Consider the following 18,013-nt stretch of genomic DNA (forward strand, 5'->3'; position numbering starts at 1 on the left):
ATTTTAAGCTGAGCTGAACTCTGCGATGGACGAAAAATTCACGATGAGCACACATTTACATGCAATGATTATCGCTCAAAAGATGGCGTATCTCAGACTACTTTCCTGTCTGAGATGATTAATTTATCAAGTGATAAGGTTATTACATCAACATTGTTGATATTTAATGATATAGTATGTCATGTGGAGGTTGGCATGTGTGAAAACGTTCAGTCGTAATTGGCAGTGCCTGTAAGGCCGCTCTCACATTCGGGTCGGAACCTCTGGTCGGAGGTTCCGTCACAGATCTGGCTGAAAACACTGGAAGAAAAGCCAGACAGCTGGACTGAAAGGGGGCGGACCGGACCCTATTCTAGTCAACGAGGTCCATCCGGTGCAGTTCGGTTCTGTCCTGAACAATTCGGCCGTGGTGATCCCCTTTCCTGCTCCCCAGACGGTGCAGGAAAGCGGAATCCCTAGCACACATGTGAAACCACCCTGACATAATGTGTCTTCTGTAGTAACAGCGTGTACTGTATATGGAATTATAAGTAAATGCTTTCAGCGCTTCCACATGTATACATTGTAGCTGGCATCTGGACGGCACATTCACACTTTTTTTTTTTATCCTTTGTTCTCCTGAATTGCATATTGTACTGTGTGTGGGGGGGAGGGGGTGCATGCCATGGTAGATGGCACCCACAGTAAGTACAATGCACGGCATGTCCTCATATATTGTATACTCCAAGTACATCTTTACTGCAGAGATCTCCTTGATTTGTTCTCTTCTGGCAATTGTATTGAGACAATAAAGCCTGATCGCTGTATAATCATCGGATACAATATACCCATATACTTTGCTTCACTTGTGGAGACTCGAAGGCAACAGACCTTTTACAAACCTTGTCTTTAAGGGGTTTTACAGGACTCCAAGGAATATTTTTACAGCCCTGGAGTGCTGTGATGAAAGAAAAGAAAGTCCCAGTCCTCCTTTAGTGGCTCCCCATCCCATCCAGCACTGGAGCTCCAGTCCCCACCGTACCAAAACCGGCTGCGGGCACGTGCCGTTCACTGTGCATGTGGCTGCTTTAGCGCTGATGCTGTCAGACCGCTGAAGCCTGTGATTGGCTCAGTGGTCACATGCGCAGTGAACAGCTTCTTCTGCATTCGGTGCAGTGGGGACTGGGACCCCAGTGCTGGACGTGGAGCCACTGGAGAGGCGGCGAGTATTACAGGACTGTGTAAGAAAAAATAATTGAGTCCTGGAAACCCTTTTAACTGGATATACTTCTATTGATCTAAACAAAGCTACATTACCTGGACTCCAGACTGATACATTGTGGCAAACAGCCAGAGAGATCTGTGAAGTTGATGTACAGTCTTTAGCTTGTAGGGCATTGCCTGGACTGATACAATTGTATCCAGTTACCATCTGAAAGCGCCAGGTGAGTACCAGTGTGCTGCCTCTGGTTGTAAACAAGAATGCTGTCATTCACTGATGGCAAACTGGTGAAGAATTGAAGCATAAGGGTGACTACCCACTACAGTTTTTTTCACTGCGAAATTTGCAGCGTTTTTTTTCCTGCAGGGATCTATGGGACTTGTAATGTTAAAATCGCGATTGTGCAAAATCACGATTTCGCGGTAAATTGCGATTTTGCGCAATCGCGATTTTAACATTACAAGTCCCATAGACCCTTGCAGGGAAAAAAAACGCTGCGAATTTCACAGTGAAAAAAAACTATAGTGGGTAGTCACCCTAAAGCTTATTAGGAAGTTGTACAACTGTGTATTTACACTGAATGGCCACTTTATTAAAGGCACCTACCTAGTAGCATGTTGGACCTTCTTTGGCCTTCACAACCACAGCAGTTCATTGTGGCGACCAGAGTGCCCATGGCTTGTTCCACGTCACTCAATTTTTATGTCTTATTTTTCGGATCCTAATGTGGGTTCCCACTGACACTGATCCACGGAAGGCTTGCTCACCTGGTCTTTCTGCTGCACTCCGGAGTCGCATGTCTAATTTCCATTCAGGGAAACGCCAATTGTAAGAAGGCCGGTGTATCAAATAGAGGTTATTCAATGTACAGAATTAAATTAGTTGAAGAGTTTGTTATTACTAGACAGAGAACAATTCAAGAAGCTTTATTTGAAGAACATTTACCAAATTCTGAGTCAAATGACTAATAATGGATGACTTACCGTATTTTTCGTCTTATAAGACGCACCGGTCTATAAGACGCACCCCCGATTAGAGCCGGAAAATGGGTGAAAAAAAAAATTACTCACCCTCCCCCGGCGGGCGGCGGCGTTCGGCGGCGGGCGGCCGGGCGGCAGCGGCGGCATTGGGCGGCGGGCGGGCGGCAGCGGCGGCATTCAGCGCTGCAGGCTGTCGCTTCCTCCTGGTCCACGGGAGAGCATTACTTTCTGGACGCAGGGCTTAAAAATCCCCGCCTCCAGAAAGCTACTACTGTGATTGGCTAACACACCGTCAGCCAATCACAGCCATTCAATGACATCATTGAATGGCTGTGATTGGCTGAAGGCGGACGTGTGTTAGCCAATCACAGCCATTCAATGATGTCATTGAATGGCTGTGATTGGCTGACGGCGTGTGTTAGCCAACACAGTATTAGCTTTCTGGAGGCCGGGATTTCAAGCCCCGCGTCCAGAAAGCAATGCTCTGCTGGGGACCAGGAGGGAGCGACATCCTGTAGCAGCGCCGCAGAACACTGGGAGAGGTGAGTAATGATTTTTTTTGGCGAATTTTCGGCACATTCGCTTTATAAGACGCAGGAACTTTCCCCCCCCCCCGCTTTGGAGGCGGAAAAAGTGCGTCTTATAGAGCGAAAAATACGGTAATTTGTGGGTCTACAAAACTAAAGAGCAGTAAGTCAAGCAAAATCGGCAGTGCATTGTACTAGAGCCGGGTGGCATGCTGCGATGTGTCGGGTTGGACTACATGTGATTTGCGTTGCTTCCCTTGTATATTGTTTGTATAACCTTGTCTTCCCTTCCAGGATGCATACCCGTCCATGTGAATAATGGTTTGTGGTAATTTAATGCATGATCTTAGCTCACCTTGCTTTACACTTCTGCTGTGCATTTTGTTCTGGACTGCAGAGACACTTGAGGTTAGATGGTAAAATATGATAGTGTTAATTGGGCATAAGCAAACTGACACAGTACTCACTATTACAGGCCAACTATAGCCAAACCATAGTGTTTTTACATTTGATTATGTTTAATTTACACAAACTTACAAATAGAAACAATGATAAATCATAAAACTGCTCATCTTGTTACAGGCCCTAGTATGCTTCTATATGCCATTTTACCCTTCCCACTATACATAGATCCTTTTGTTACTGTGTCAATCTATTTGGTATTTGACAGAAACAGAACTGGACTTCTAAGTTTAGACTGGAGCTTTTGCACCTTGCAAGAGAGTCGAAAACAACCACGATTCTCCATAGACATAATTACCATAGTGTTTTGGACTATGAGACGCACCCCAGGGTTAGGCAACAAATTTTGGGAGAAACATATTTCATACTTTTCTGGTGATCTGAGGAACAGGAGAGGTCAGTGTCACTAACTTCGTTGGCCCAGTGTAGCACCTCCTTTTTTTTAAATTCTAAGGTGGGGATTAAAAGGCAACAATCCACTGCTGGAAGGGTGACTTTGGATGGGGCAACAGGAGTGATAGTGGTAAATGGAGGCGGAGCCCGCCAGAGATCTCTACCGTCTGTCCGCCTCCAATCACTAGATGAACGACTCCATGTTTATACTGAGCGAGAAGTTGTTCCATCTCAGTGAACTGAAATGGAACAACTAGCGACTTCTCACTCAGTACTTCGTTGGGTGCCGTGTTTACACAGACCGACAGTTCGAGAGATTATTCGGCTGACTATAGGCCCATGTATCAGTACTATAAGGCTGTGTTCACACAGTGGAGTTTCCTGTGTGAATTCCAGCTCTACAATCTGCATCAACATCCACGGTTTTTGGTGCAGATCTGCACAGGGATTTAGCCCTAATTTACATGGAAATGCATTTTTCACATGCAGCTTTTGCACGTTGATTGGCTAAATCGCTGTGCGGATCAACAGCGAGTGTCGCAGTACAAAGACATGGATTTTAGAGGCGGAATTCATGCAGAGAATTCCGTTGTGAATTCCGCCATATGAACATACTCTAAGGCCTCATGTCCACGGGCAAAAGAAGAATTAAAATCCGCAGCAGATTTTAACTCTTCTCCTGCCCGCGGATCCGCACCCCATAGGGATGCATTGACCACCCGCGGGGTAGATAAATACCCGCGGATGGTCAATAAAAGGGATTTCAAAAAAAATGGAGCATGAAAAAATCTGGACCATGCTCCATTTTCATGCGGGTCTCCCGCGGGGACGGCTCCCGTGGGCTTCTATTGAAGCCTATGGAAGCCGTCCGGATCCGCGGGAGACCTAAAATAGGAATTTAAAAGAATTTACCCATCCGGAGCGGACCGGGAAGGTCTTCTCTTCCTCACGGCCGCAACTTTCTTGCTTCGGCTCGGCGGATGTGCCCGGCGCATGCGCGCGGCACGTCGGCGACGTGCCGCAGCCGTGACGAGTTCATCCGCCAGCCGAAAAAGAAGATCCGGCCGTGAGGAAGAGAAGACTTTCCCCGCCCGCTACGGATGGGTAAATTCTTTTAAATTCCTATTTTCAGCCCTCTTGTCCGCGGGGCAGGAGGGACCCGCTGCAGATTCTCCATGTAGAATCCATAGCGGGCCTGATTTTCCCCGTGGACATGAGGCCTTAGGCTGCCTTAACACTGGCGAGACAATCAGGTAAGATTTGTGCGTTGAGACACATAAATATGAACCCCCCATTCTTTTGAATAGGTTCATATACATTAGCGATGTTTTCCTGCATGGCACCACGATTCTATGCAGGAAACAAGCCTGAAATACAAGCCCTACCCCGAAAATAAGCACTAGCTACAGAATAAAAGTATACACCATCTTAGAAGCGCTGTCCAGGGCTCCGCTGCATCTTCTTCCTGGCAATGTTTTTCATCTCTTATGGCGAGGAATTGAAAAATCCCCGCCTCCTGGAAGGGCTGGCTGTGATTGGCTGACGCTTAGCCAATTGCAGGCAGCGCTTCCACGAGGCAGGGATTTTTCAATCCCCGGCCAGAAGAGATGAGGGAGAATAGTGCTGGGAGAAGACACGACGGAGCTGACAGCGCTTCTAAGGTGATGTATCCTTTTTTTTTTTTTTTTCCCCCCCCTGTAATTAGGGCTTGCTACAAAACATCACACGTGTGAATTAACCCATAGGAAAGCATGGGTTTCACATACATGTCATTTGTAGCAACGCAGCAGAATCGCACGACTTTGTCGCCCGTGTGAACGAGGCCGTATGTATGTATGTATGTATGTACGTACGTACGCACACACATGCTGCAGCCTCATTTCGATCTTAAAGGGTATAAATGATTTGTTGCAGTGAGTGTAAAAACCCAGCTTTTCTGCTGGGCTCTCTTGCTGGCTGGTATGACTGTTCCCTCACTTCTGATTGGCCACAGGATCGAGACCTCGGAAAGGTCCTTCACACCAGCTTTGCTCTCTTGCTGTGCTCTGTTGCACTCAGAGGACCTGCAGGATGGTGAGCTTCAGTGTATAAGATGTAGACCCTTTTTATCAAAATCTTTTTCTTGCTAAAGTTGTGTCTTATAGTCCAAAAAATACTGTATTTTTCTATAGTAGGATATAAAAATAGCACACGGCTTGTATAACAGGAACTGTTATGCTACATCATAAATCAATATGGCTTCCAGCACTTAATCACCTCAACCTCAACAAGCGCATGGAGATCTGGATTTGTCACCTGTTAGTCACAAACTTAGTTCCTAACCATAGTGTTACCTAGAAAACATTGAGGCCAAATGTTTGGGAACTCGAGGAGTCCCTCATAAGTTGAAGACTGACCTCTACCAGTGTCTGCAAAGCTTTATCCAGCCAGCAAAATGCATTTCTTCATGTTTTCTGCATTCATGACTGAGGGTTTGTGTGATCTATTTTCATCTTCATCCCACTTGGTTAATGCTGCTCTTATTCTCTTCTACAGCTCTGACCTTTTTATCTGTTCATCTGTTATGTTTTAAGTTCTTGCCTAAATCCTTATTGTTTGGGAAGTTTGCAGTTACATAAGACTGATAAATATGCAAGGAGGTCCTGACTGACCACAAAATTGGTCATGAGAAAAGAAATAGTACATGTATTATTGTAGATATGCCAGATCTATAGTGACAAGAGCCCCCTAGATTACTGTCTTTGTCCATCTACCTGCTGGGATCTTAACAATGGCTTGGTTATACTTGACATGATTATTTCAGATAGAAAAATAATTGGGTAAACCATTGCAAGCCTATGTCCCCTAAGGGAATACAAAAATTGATTTAGTTTTGAAAAAAAAAAAAAAAAATATATATATATATATATTTATTTTAAAGTTCTGAGTTTTAAAAAAACAAACAAAAAAAACCTTTTCCCATATTCATCTATCAAAGTAATGCATTATTTAACCCATGTGCTGAATGGCGTCAAAAAAAGTACAATGTTAGAATTGCGCTTTTTCGGTCACCATGTCCCCAAAAATAAACAAAAAAAGGTTAATAAAAAGCAATCAAAGTTACATGTATGCCCAAATATTACCAATAAAATCTACAGGATGTCCCACAAAAAACGTGCCCTCGTACAACTATGTCGATGAAAAAAATAAAGTTGTAAAGCTGTGTACAGCAAAAAAAAACCCTATATAAATTTGTTGTAGTAATCGTACGGACCCACAGAATAAAGTTAGGTCATTTTTGCTGCAGTGTGTACACCGTAGAAACAAGACACCCTCTTCTCCCAAAGATGGTGTAATTGCAGTTTATTATTCAATTTCACTCCGTTTTTCCAATTTTTTAAAAAGTTTTTCAGTACATTATATACTACAGTAAATAGTACTATTGAAATATACAACTCATCCTGCAAAAAACAAGCCCTCAGACATCTACGTTGATGGATAAAGAAAAGCATTATGATTTTTTTTAAATGGGGGGGGGGGGGGGGAAATCAAAAAAGAGGGAGAAAAAGAAAAAAAAAAAAGGCCGCATCCTAAAGGGGTTAAAGGGAACTTGCTACGTCCCCACAGCACCTGAAGTAAGTTACAGTGCTGTAAGGGGATGTGACAGGGAGCCGGGTGATGTTTTTTTGTTTTTTTCCATAGTCACTCAATCCTCTGATCCAGCGCTCTCTGAAGATCGCACAAAGCTGGAAAATCTGTCCCTTTCCAGAGTCTCGTAAGCAGGCTCTCCTGTACAAGTCTAAGAGAACCCTGCGCCCAGGACTCTGAAAAGAGTCAGATTTACCAGCGGCATGGGATCTTCAAAGGGCAACAGCAGTGAATTACCAGCTCCCTTTCCCGTCTCTTAGTAGCACCATGTTAGGTTATGGTGCTGTGGGAACGTAACGGGTTCCCTTAAACTACAGGAATAGGGCATACGCCACACAAAGAATCCCCATTTATACGCTTGTAATAACTGGTAAATTGCATCCTCTCGTTCTATCTGGGTAGGCCTTCTACAGAGGTGAGTTCTATGGTGGGACCTTCCAGCTGCTGTCTGTGTCTTCCTTGCTCTTCCTTATTTCGCATGGCCTTGTCTCTTGCATTGCTCTAGTATGTTTGCCCTCTAGTAACAATGCCCATCTCCTTCTCTTACAGTGCGTGATAAGCTGAGGGAAATAGTTGGAGCCTCTACAAACTGGAGGTATTCACTCGCCATATTATGCTGCGCCATATTGTATTTCTTTTATGAATGTGCACAATGAGGAAAAGTTTCCCTTTTGCATCAGAAATGGAAAGCTTTCATTTTGCTTCTGTTGGGTTTACAGAAATCCAATGGAATGGAAGCAAACTGTAAGCCTCCCATTTAATGGGAAAGGAGATGGAACCTCTCCATTCTGTTTTAACTCCATCTCTCTGTTCTAAAAACGGAACAGAGAGATGCAAAGTGTGAACGAGCCCTTGAGCAAACCAATAACATCCGTTACAAACTGCTTGTGAAGGATGTCTAACTGATGCATACAGGAACAATTTTTTTTTCTTTTAAAAATAAATATTTTGGGTCCGTTAATGAGGGAAAAATCCCGCTGATGTGAACTCGGCTTAAGGCCGCTCTCAGAGTATTGAATTTTTACTCAGTATTTGGTCCATGTTTTGCAGACCGTAATATGAAGCCAATGTAAATCTACGTATGGCCTCATATGGCCGCATCTTTCACGGTCGTGTTTAATCCACCACTTTTGTCTGTGTAGTTACATTCATTGGTATTGTTTTCTATTGGGCAAATACGGATCCATATTAACCCAGTAGAACATAAAAACAATGACCGCAAATACTGATGACGTACGGCGGCAACCTCACCTGTAAAGTGTCAGTACTATGCATCAGTGTTAAAGATGTGTCTTCACACATGCAGTTTATGATTGAGACTTCTTTCTATGGGAACCACTTCTGGTTTTGGCTTTAAGAAAAGCATCAAAAACTGTACGTGTGTTTCCCGCCTCAGGGAAAACTATTGGGGTGGATTTATCCCCTAGTCACACCAAATACAAATTACATTTTAAACTTTTCCCGCAAATACATGTAACTGGGTATCCATCCTGTTGATGTATTGCCACAAATGGACGTACAGTCACTGTACGGCTAGTAGATGGTACGGGCACAATAGTTGTGCCCATACCATCAGCAGAGGGCGCTGTGTGTCAGATATAGCCAACATCCACTGCAGTGGCCATTAGATGCTGTGGACAATAGCGACCTTGGCATCTAGGTGGTTGGAAAGAGGGAGGGGCATCTAGGTGGTTGGAAAGAGGGAGGGGCTCCCATTTTCATCCCATCAGCATGGCACAATGTTTTCACAGGGTGATGATGGCTACCAAGGCAGCTGGGAACCTAGTAAAGGGACAGCCTGCTAGATTCCCTGTCAGTTCATTACTGACAGGCAGCAATGCTGTGGTATACCAAAGCATTTTATAAGTGATCGCATTGTGAAGTGCCCTAGTGGGCTTAAAAATATAATTAAGTACAATTTATTTGAAAATAAAGTGTTCACAGTTTAAAGAAAAAGAGTGAAAGCATGTAATATATATATCTATATCTCTATCTTTTTGAAAAAGTGTTTTAAGACATTTTAGACACATATATGGTATTCCTGCAATCGTAACCAAAGGGTAATAAAGTTAAAATGTTGTTTGAAATGGACGGTGAAGAACTAAAAAACAAAAAGCAGGATTAGTGATTTTTTTTTTCCATCACTAAATCTAACATTCTGCAAAAAAACCCAAAGCACAAAAACCCTTTATACGGCTACATCGACTGAAAGATAAAGGAGTTAAAGTTATGACTCTTGAAATGTGGTGAACCCCCTCCCCTTTTTATTTCTCCATAAAATGTGCTATTATTGTTAACATTTATCAAATCATACAAAATCACTGAATAACGCATTACAAGGGCAGGTACGAACCCCAGTTTCCAGCAACATGTCAAAGGCAAAATGCTATATGGGGGAAGTATCACAGGTGCGAAATACTGATGAAGAACTAGTCTTGCATCTACCATTCATAAAAAGCTGGGGTGAATGGTTGCTTGATAAAAGGCCGTATTTACATGGCCGATAGTGAGTTGCGCCCAACATTCTCAGGTGAGACTCGCAGTGCACAGAACATGGATAACATGTCCGAGTTCTGTGTGATGTGTTGGACACCGCAGGTTTGCATGCACTGTTCCTGCATGTAAATAGGACATGCTGGCACTCTTCTATCTTGCAGCATTGCTGCGGGAGAAAAATCTCCCATGTAAATAGACTCATTGCAAACAATGGGGTGTCATTTTGTGCGTCCCGCAACACACAAAACCTACGCGAGAATATCGGCCGTGTACATGCAGCCTTATACTTGTGCATAGATAAGTCTTCTTTACGGTGCCAGTCGTACAGATGATAAACAATGCATTTGGTATCGCTATTATTGCGCCAACTAACAGAATAAAGAACACATTATAATACAGTTGAAAGTGAATATAAGTTTAATTGATTAGCTTTATGTACCCTGCAATAGTGCGAGTGAATAATACAAAAAATAAGCCCTTGTTACAGCTGTATATAAAACCGCTCCGTAAATGGGACGTTCTTAAGGCCAGCTTCACACACGTATCACGGTGACCTTTCCGTGTTCCATATGACGGTGAGGTCTACTGACTCGAACTGTCACCATCCTAGATCCCTATAATGGGACCACTCAGGTCAGTAAACTCCATTGTTGGGCGACGATATACGTCCATATCACTGATTCAGAAATGCAGCCATAATACTTTCATGTGAAACTGACTTAACCCGAAAATAGGCTGCGTGCTGGAGACGATAAGTAAGAGAATGGTGTGGTTTTTCTTTCCTTGCCTAAAATGTACTTTATTTAAGTGTGTAAGTACAGGGTATTGTAACTGCCATCCGATAGCAACAGGTGTCTTATTTTTGGCTCTTTTGGATTATATTAGAGATCATGTGCAAGCCATGGAGGAAAGGAAAGCCCTGCAGTCCCTCCTGGCCAAGAAGCAAGAAGATCTTCCCCCACGCAGGATGAAGGACAGTTATATTGAGGTTTTGTTACCACTTGGCAGTGAACCACAGTTGAGAGAAAAATACCTGAATGTATACAACAATGTCCGGTAAGAATATTTTGCCTGAAGCAATATGTATATACAATGACTACTAAATGGGCTTTGTCCTCTCCTATGAGACCCATAAACTAAGGTAATGCACTGATAAGAGTTGGGGTGCTGAGTCCAAAGTTACTCTCTTATACACACCTTCCTCCCCTTTCACCCACTGCCTACTTGAGTGGACTTGTCTACTGTATGCAGCTTGCGAGAGAACAGGGAGGAAGGTGAGTATCTTCAGATTCGGTGCAGCAGTAAATTCATTACTTTATGGGACTCATAGGAGAGGACTGAATTTCTTAAAATTTTTAGACCGCCCATGAAGTATTTTGGCTGTGTTCGTACTGAAGAATCATGAAGACCCAGTACCATTTATAAGACGTTTGAGGCCACTGTTTTTAGTTTGACTACTTAAACTGTAATTGTATTGTAGGTTTGGCAAAATCCTTGAAGACCTGGACAGCCTTGGAGGTATAAGACCTTGTCGATGTAACTGGATACTATAAAAGCAGTTTGTGAAAACACAGAAGTCAAACTTGCGAAACCTTCATAATTAATACTTTGGGGTGTAGAAATCGTATCCAGTGAATTTCTCTGTAGGTCTACCTTTTATTCTTTAGTTCCAGGCTAATTGTTGGGCTATAAGACGATAATATCGGGCACTTAAAGTATCAACAGCTCTCAATACAGCATTTAGAAATTTGTAATGGACTATATGGAAGTTGTAATGTTACTGACAATCTGTATTAGTGACCTTCGTTCTCACTACCCATGTATAGAGAACATTGGGTGGAAGAGATATTTGGCCAGACTGTTATGCACTATATAGACAAAAGTATTTGGACACTGCTGAAAATCAGCAAATATGCAAATACCGAGTTTGCCGAACGGCATGCTGGGAAGGGCATGGGTAAAATAAAAAGCTGCTCATTTTGTAATAACTATTCAGTCATCCGATCGGGCACTTGTGGGACGAACTGGAGCGACAGGTACGACACCGTCACCCACGCCCATCCTCACACCAATCTCTTCTCACAGCCTTGCACAAGGAATGGCGAGCTGTTCCTGCCCAGACTTACAGAGAACTTGTGGAAAGTATGCCTCAACATATTACCGCTGTAATACAAGCAAAAGGATGGCCGACACGTTACTAAATAGAATGATAAAGCACTTTTTCTGAAAAACATGCAGTGTCCAAATACTTTTGTCCATATAGTGTATATGTTAAAAAAAAAAACTTCAGACAAGACATCCTGGTCAAATGTTATTAGTAATAAACAGTTTCTCCCTCTATGCCTGTTGAGTGGGTATACTCTTCATGGTGTGATGTGTCCTACGAGCCCATCGGCTGTCTCCCACTGGCTATGGTCTGTCCCCTTTCATAGGATGCCGCCTCACGGACACACTGAGAAACTGCAGCAGCATCTCCCTCCTCGTCCTCTTCTGTTAACTGTAGATGGATTTGGCAGTGTCATTCACCAGCTGTAAAATTACAGGAGAGCATATTTTAAATTAAATCTGCTACAAAGATCTAAGATACCAAGGCTTAATTGTTTATTTATATTGAGGGGAAATATATTTCCCCTTCTGTAATGTATTTATATTAGTGTAGGGACCCACTACATGCAAGGAACCGTGAAGTGGTTAGTGGGCTCATGTATCTTGGCCAAAATCCAACCAATGCCTTGCATTTATTATCTATCATTCACATGCAGCGTAGCTTTAAGACTCCAGGGGGAGCCCAAGGTGGCAGTACCAATGTGATTCACTGATGGAAATGCAGCGCAACCCGCCGAATTAACATGGTGTCATTAATAGGTTGCTGGTCTGCGTGGTGAACTACATATATCAGAATGGCCTGCCACTTTGTATTCATTCTGTGTGGGAGTATACACCAAGCAGCCACCCCTCTCCATATCAAGAGGCAGTGTGATTGGCTGTCTCAGTGGTGTCCTGCACTGGTGCAATTAGCTCCCTCATTTGGTAGTCAGCTACCTGCATGGTGAGAGGATGCATCTATAGGCACTCCTTAGTGAGTAAGTATATGGCTGTTTTCTGTGATTGTGTTTATCTACATTGAGAAGCATAATGATTTCCTTTCCCTTTTTTCACTCTAGTTCTCGTCTGTTATACTCATACAAAGTCTGAATCCCGTAACATGTCTCCTCTGTCAATCGTCACAGCTCTGGTGGATAAGATAGGTAAGCAAGATAGGTGAAGGTATTAAAGGTATTATTTGGGGAGCAGTTAAAAAAGCTTTACCAGTAGAAACTTGTCTAAACAATGTTGGGCAACATCAGATAACTTGCATGTAAGAAATTTGGTTTTAGCATTACTCCCCAGTGTAATACTGCAGCCATTAGCAAACTTTGGGGTGTGAGGCAGGACTTGCATTTGCTCCGTTTGCTAAAAATTCCATGATGCATCTTCGTCTCCTTCTGCACTATATTACTGCCCATCTCTGAGCTCAGTCTCTGTATTCCCAGTTACTAGTCACAGCTCTGGAATAAAACCCTTATGATGAACCCACAACACAAAAGACCACCTTCAGTTGGGCGGTCAAGTGTCAGTGTAACCTCATCGGGAAAAGAACTACTGGACTTTCAGGCACCCTGCAGTGTACTGTCAAATGGGGAACTGGCCTAACGGGAGAAACGTATGCATTAGTAAGTGTAGCCATTCTATAGGGGTCTTCTGACTTTTTTTTTTTAATAGGCTGCCCATGATAAAATACACAATAAGAGATCCTGTATACCTGTACTTGCTCCTCTTGGATCCCCACACCTCGGCACCGCATTTCTATTTTCACTGGCAGCACTGTGTTGACTGCTGAGATCTGTGTTTGGCTACAGCAGTTTGATATCCCATTTATAGACTGCCTCGGCAGCCTGTGAACGTCAATGAAAGGACCTCCGGCCGACTTCACGTGACTGCATTCCTATCGCAGAATCCACGGCCGGGGTTTGCACAGAGGATCCGCAGCAAATCGCATACATTAAAAGGTATGTACTTTTTGCTTTTTTCTTCACACTCGTGGAAACTAATTGTGTTTTCTGCGAGCGGAGGAAAAATCGCAGCATGCTCTATGGTGCTGAGGACTCCACACAGACGGCCTCCGTTGAAGTCAATGGAGGCTGTCTGATCCGTAAGCCCAACTGCAATGTCAATTATCCACGTCATCGCTTAGCAACACTGCGGGAAATACAAATATTAAAAAAAATAAAAAAAAATTAAATCTGTACTGTGCATGACTGACGAGCGCCCACCGTCATCGGCAATGCTGGATTTCGCTGCGGGAACCTGCATGCGGAATCCGGATCGTTTGTGTGCAGCCGACCTGAGAGAAAGGTGTATAGGGAGGGTGTTGTTGTGGTTTTTTTTTTCGTTTTTCTATTTATTTATTTTTTTTGGTTTGTTTTTTTTTTAACATGGGCAGCCTATTTAGGCTGGTTTCACACAGGACGGAATTGCTAAGGAATTTCTAAGCGGACTTTCCACATGGAAATTCTGCCTGCAATCTTGCACCTGCGCCTAAGCAGCAAAGTGGACGAGAGTTGCAAACATCTCGTCCATACGCTGCGGACAAGCCGTTGTGGCCAAGACCCACTGAAACTGAAATGCCACGCGGAATTCAAAGCTGTGGCATGCCAATTGTATCGCCGTTTCCACTGCAGCCATCTCTCCTCTCTAGGAGGAGAGATGGTCGCAGCGGAATACAGGTGGTGAAGCCGCTTCAAAACCTACGTGGGTTTTGACGCTGTCTTTCTGTCGCGGAAATCTTGTGGAATTTCCGTGTGGTCTCGCTACGGTTATTCCGCAAGATTTTCGAGGCATTTCCGCCCGTGTGATCCACGGGCGGATCAGGTTCCGCATACGGGAGCCCGCTACAGAATCTGACCTTGCCCGTGGCCGAGGACACTGCTAACCCATTCGGGTCTTTTGTGTGCCTGTCCGGGTCTTCTGTTTTCTTCACTGCCATCGCACATGCGCAGTGGAGTTTTTTTTCTTTTTTTAAACGCCTGCAGAATCTGCGGCCCATCCTTAATTAAATTGTGGACGGGCCACAGATCGGACTGCTTCATCTGACTATAATGGAAGCTGTCCATGCAGAAATCGTACTGAAATGGAGCAAAACAAATCTGCATACTTTAATTCATGTGCGGACACAACGCACGTACAACAGTAATGCAGTGTAGTTACCATCTTGTATAAGGTTTTATGTGCATTAATGAAACAAAAGCAGTAACATTTCTACATATTCTATATTTCTCTTCTTGTAATCTATTTCAGATCTTCGTAAACAGACTATTTCTCCTGATTGTGATATCAAGTTGACAGGCCATGTGTCTTGGGTTGGGAAGACCTCAATGGAAGTTAAAATGCACATGTTACAGGTATGTGAGACCTGGGGCTCATTTAGACACTGTATACATTTTAAACAAATACAGAAACTCTTCCCAGAGATGGGAGAAACGTTGGTTTCCCCCTAGGATGCCATATCCTTCTTTTCCTAGAAATATATATTTCACAAGTCTCTCTTGTCTTTCCTTCTACTTCTATAGAACCTTTAAAGACAGCCATTGTACTAATGTATGTCAAAAGAAGAATATGTATACACGCAAGACATATATAAACATCAGATTTAGGCCGTCTGCACACAACTGTGCCAGATCCCTCAGCAGAATTCAACCCATTGCTCGGCTAGTGACCCCTGTGTACCTGTCCGCCATCTTTTCTGTGCTGCGGAGGTGCCGGCGCGCCAGGCCCACATGGGCATTACAGATAATGCCGTGCCATCGCTAGCCGATGACGCGGATCCCGCGACCTTTCCACAATGATGATTGTGGAATAGCCACGAGTCTGATGGCTTCCATTGACTTAAGTGGAAGCCGTCCATGCGGACTCTGCACAGAATTGCAGCATGCTGCGATTTCTCCTCTGCAAGTGGAAAATCGCAATCGATTTCCACTCGTGTAGATGAAATCGCGTTTTACATAGCATGCTATGGGCGGTATTTGCTGCGGAATCTGAAGTGGGCAAATCCGCCCGTGTGCGGCGGCCTAAACAATATTTCATTGGATAGACTAGTTCACAAAACGTTTACCTAAAAACAGGCATAACGAATTCAAAAGAAGCCGTAAGAAACACGGACTGCAATCACATCAACAATGAATAGACCCACATCTGATAGTTACTTTAGTGAATACTAAGTATACAAGCGTATAACGCAATTAATATTAAACGTGAAGTATCAGGTGAGTTGTCATATACAAAGATAACACTTGCAGATCCGGTTCTGTCTGCACCCTGACACGCGTTTCATACTGGCTTTCTCAAGGGATATCTACTACTACAGATTGTTCTTCCTATACTAACAGTAATACGCTAGTGATTCTACAAAATGTAGAAGTGCTCTAGAAATCCCTATACTGGAAAATTAGTTTATTAAGCAAATCATCCCACAAATAGTAACCTGCAGCTCCTTGAAGATGAATGGAGCAGCAGCACACATGCTTCTCTCATTCATATGGGGGCCAGGCAAACAGGAAACCCATGCCTTGATCATTAGGGGTCCCGGCAGTCATATTCCCACCGATTAGATCTTTATTCCCTATCCTGTTCTGTTTAAAGAAACCCACTGGGGCCTGGCTGCACCAGCTTCTCTGACTACTTGATACACACAGTGCATTAGTATGCATAGGTAGTGTCTTTGTTCAAGCCTGAAGGGTCACTTTAATCTTGGCAGACCCCTGACATGTCAGTAAGTTCAGCTGCATATTATTGCAGCTGTGGCCCCACTGACTCCAACAATGGCACTGACCTTTGTTTCCCCATATCGGCTCTTGGATTAGGCCCTCAGTGCTGTGAATGTGTCTATTTGCAGTCGCTACTAGACACATTCACAGCTCAGGGAACTGAATTTAAGAAGGGCTAGTATGGTGGAGCTGGGGTAACTATCATTTAAATAAATTGTTGGAGTTAGAGGGGCTGCGGCTGCCAGCTATGTAGCCAACCCTGCTGACATGAGGCTATGACAGGCCCTGTTTAAGTGACCTGTTGATTGACATACAGTAGTCATTTAATTTGGGCAGTGTATTATGGGTGTGTGGTGTCTCTGTTCCTCACAGATTATCAAAGCAGTTGTATTTCTTCCTCTCTTAAGCTCCATGATGGCATCTACGTTCCAGTTTTGGATGCAACGTTTGTTATGGTGGCCAGAGATCCAGAGAACAGGAGGTATGTGCATAGTGCTCTGTTAAGATTTTATTCTTGCATTGTAAATTTATTGAGGCATCATCTTTTGCTCTATTAAAGTCCCATTAGTATAACTGCTCCGTTTTTCACAGGACTATTCCTCCAGCAGAACAGCAGATGTTGATTTGCATGAAAAGTGTTCTTTCCAGGCAGTTTGGGGGAGTTTCCTGTAGAAACACTGGTGCGGGACTTAAAATGTTAGCAAACCTTTCTGCCGGGTTATCAGTGCTTTGCAAGAACAAATCCCCTTTATTCCTCCCAAACAAACAGACCGCTTGCTGTCTGTTCATCTGGAAGGAATGAAGAGGATTTGTTTTGCACCATCGATGCTGTCACATTTCTCTATTTTTGGCTATACTCTAGACCTTGGATTCAAGTGCAACTTTGCATTGTTATTTCCCTGCTGGAGACAGTTTGCAGGATTGTGCTGCTGGCATCCGGTTCTCTGTTTGCTTTGTAAGAATATTGACTGTAGCTCCAAGGTCCTCATGACAACATTGTCTTGTGTTCTGACAGTTAACACTCTGACTCGAACTTTTAGTACATCTCTATTTCACTTATATAGTGAGACCTATATATCTGTGTGTGTGTGTGTGTACAATATAGTGAGATACTGTATGTACGTGTGTGTGTGTGTGTATGTATGTATATATATATATTATTACTGTTAGAACATATATAATAATTTTCCCTGACACCACTGTAAAGTAAATGCTCTAATACATAATTGTGGCAATGTTACAACATGGGGAAACTAATTAGACCATTGGTGTACATGAAACTAAATGAGAGCAATTTAAAGACCCTCTAATTTCATGTTAGTTTGTGATTTGATAACCAGATTCTGCATTCTGATCTAATTGTATCCTCCCACCTTTAGGCCAGCTTTTGTTAATCCATTAGTACCAGAAGGTCCTGAAGAGGAAAGCCTTTTTAAGCAAGGAGAATGTATGTACTTGATTGATTACTTTTTTAACCAGTGCTGATTTCTCTATTCGGTCACCTCCTTTGAACTGGCTCTGTTT

At 43.4% G+C, this 18,013-nt stretch overlaps 1 protein-coding gene across 3 annotated transcripts in view; it reads left to right on the forward strand.

The window, feature by feature from the left end:
* The window catches only part of ACOT9 (acyl-CoA thioesterase 9), a 31,805-nt gene that overhangs the window by 3,900 nt on the left and 9,892 nt on the right, over positions 1 to 18,013 (forward strand). The window contains exons 3-10 of one of the 3 annotated variants that reach the window (XM_066599813.1): positions 3,003 to 3,029; positions 7,740 to 7,785; positions 10,572 to 10,742; positions 11,167 to 11,204; positions 12,851 to 12,934; positions 15,024 to 15,127; positions 16,897 to 16,970; positions 17,869 to 17,936. In XM_066599813.1, the coding sequence (XP_066455910.1) occupies positions 3,003 to 3,029; positions 7,740 to 7,785; positions 10,572 to 10,742; positions 11,167 to 11,204; positions 12,851 to 12,934; positions 15,024 to 15,127; positions 16,897 to 16,970; positions 17,869 to 17,936 (612 nt within the window). Of the gene's footprint in view, positions 1 to 3,002; positions 3,037 to 7,739; positions 7,786 to 10,571; positions 10,743 to 11,166; positions 11,205 to 12,850; positions 12,935 to 15,023; positions 15,128 to 16,896; positions 16,971 to 17,868; positions 17,937 to 18,013 lie in introns of those variants that run through there. The other 2 variants (XM_066599815.1, XM_066599814.1) reach the window with 2 other exon arrangements.

This window comes from Eleutherodactylus coqui, chromosome 4 (genome assembly GCF_035609145.1).
Source record: "Eleutherodactylus coqui strain aEleCoq1 chromosome 4, aEleCoq1.hap1, whole genome shotgun sequence".
Taxonomy (NCBI): domain Eukaryota; kingdom Metazoa; phylum Chordata; class Amphibia; order Anura; family Eleutherodactylidae; genus Eleutherodactylus; species Eleutherodactylus coqui.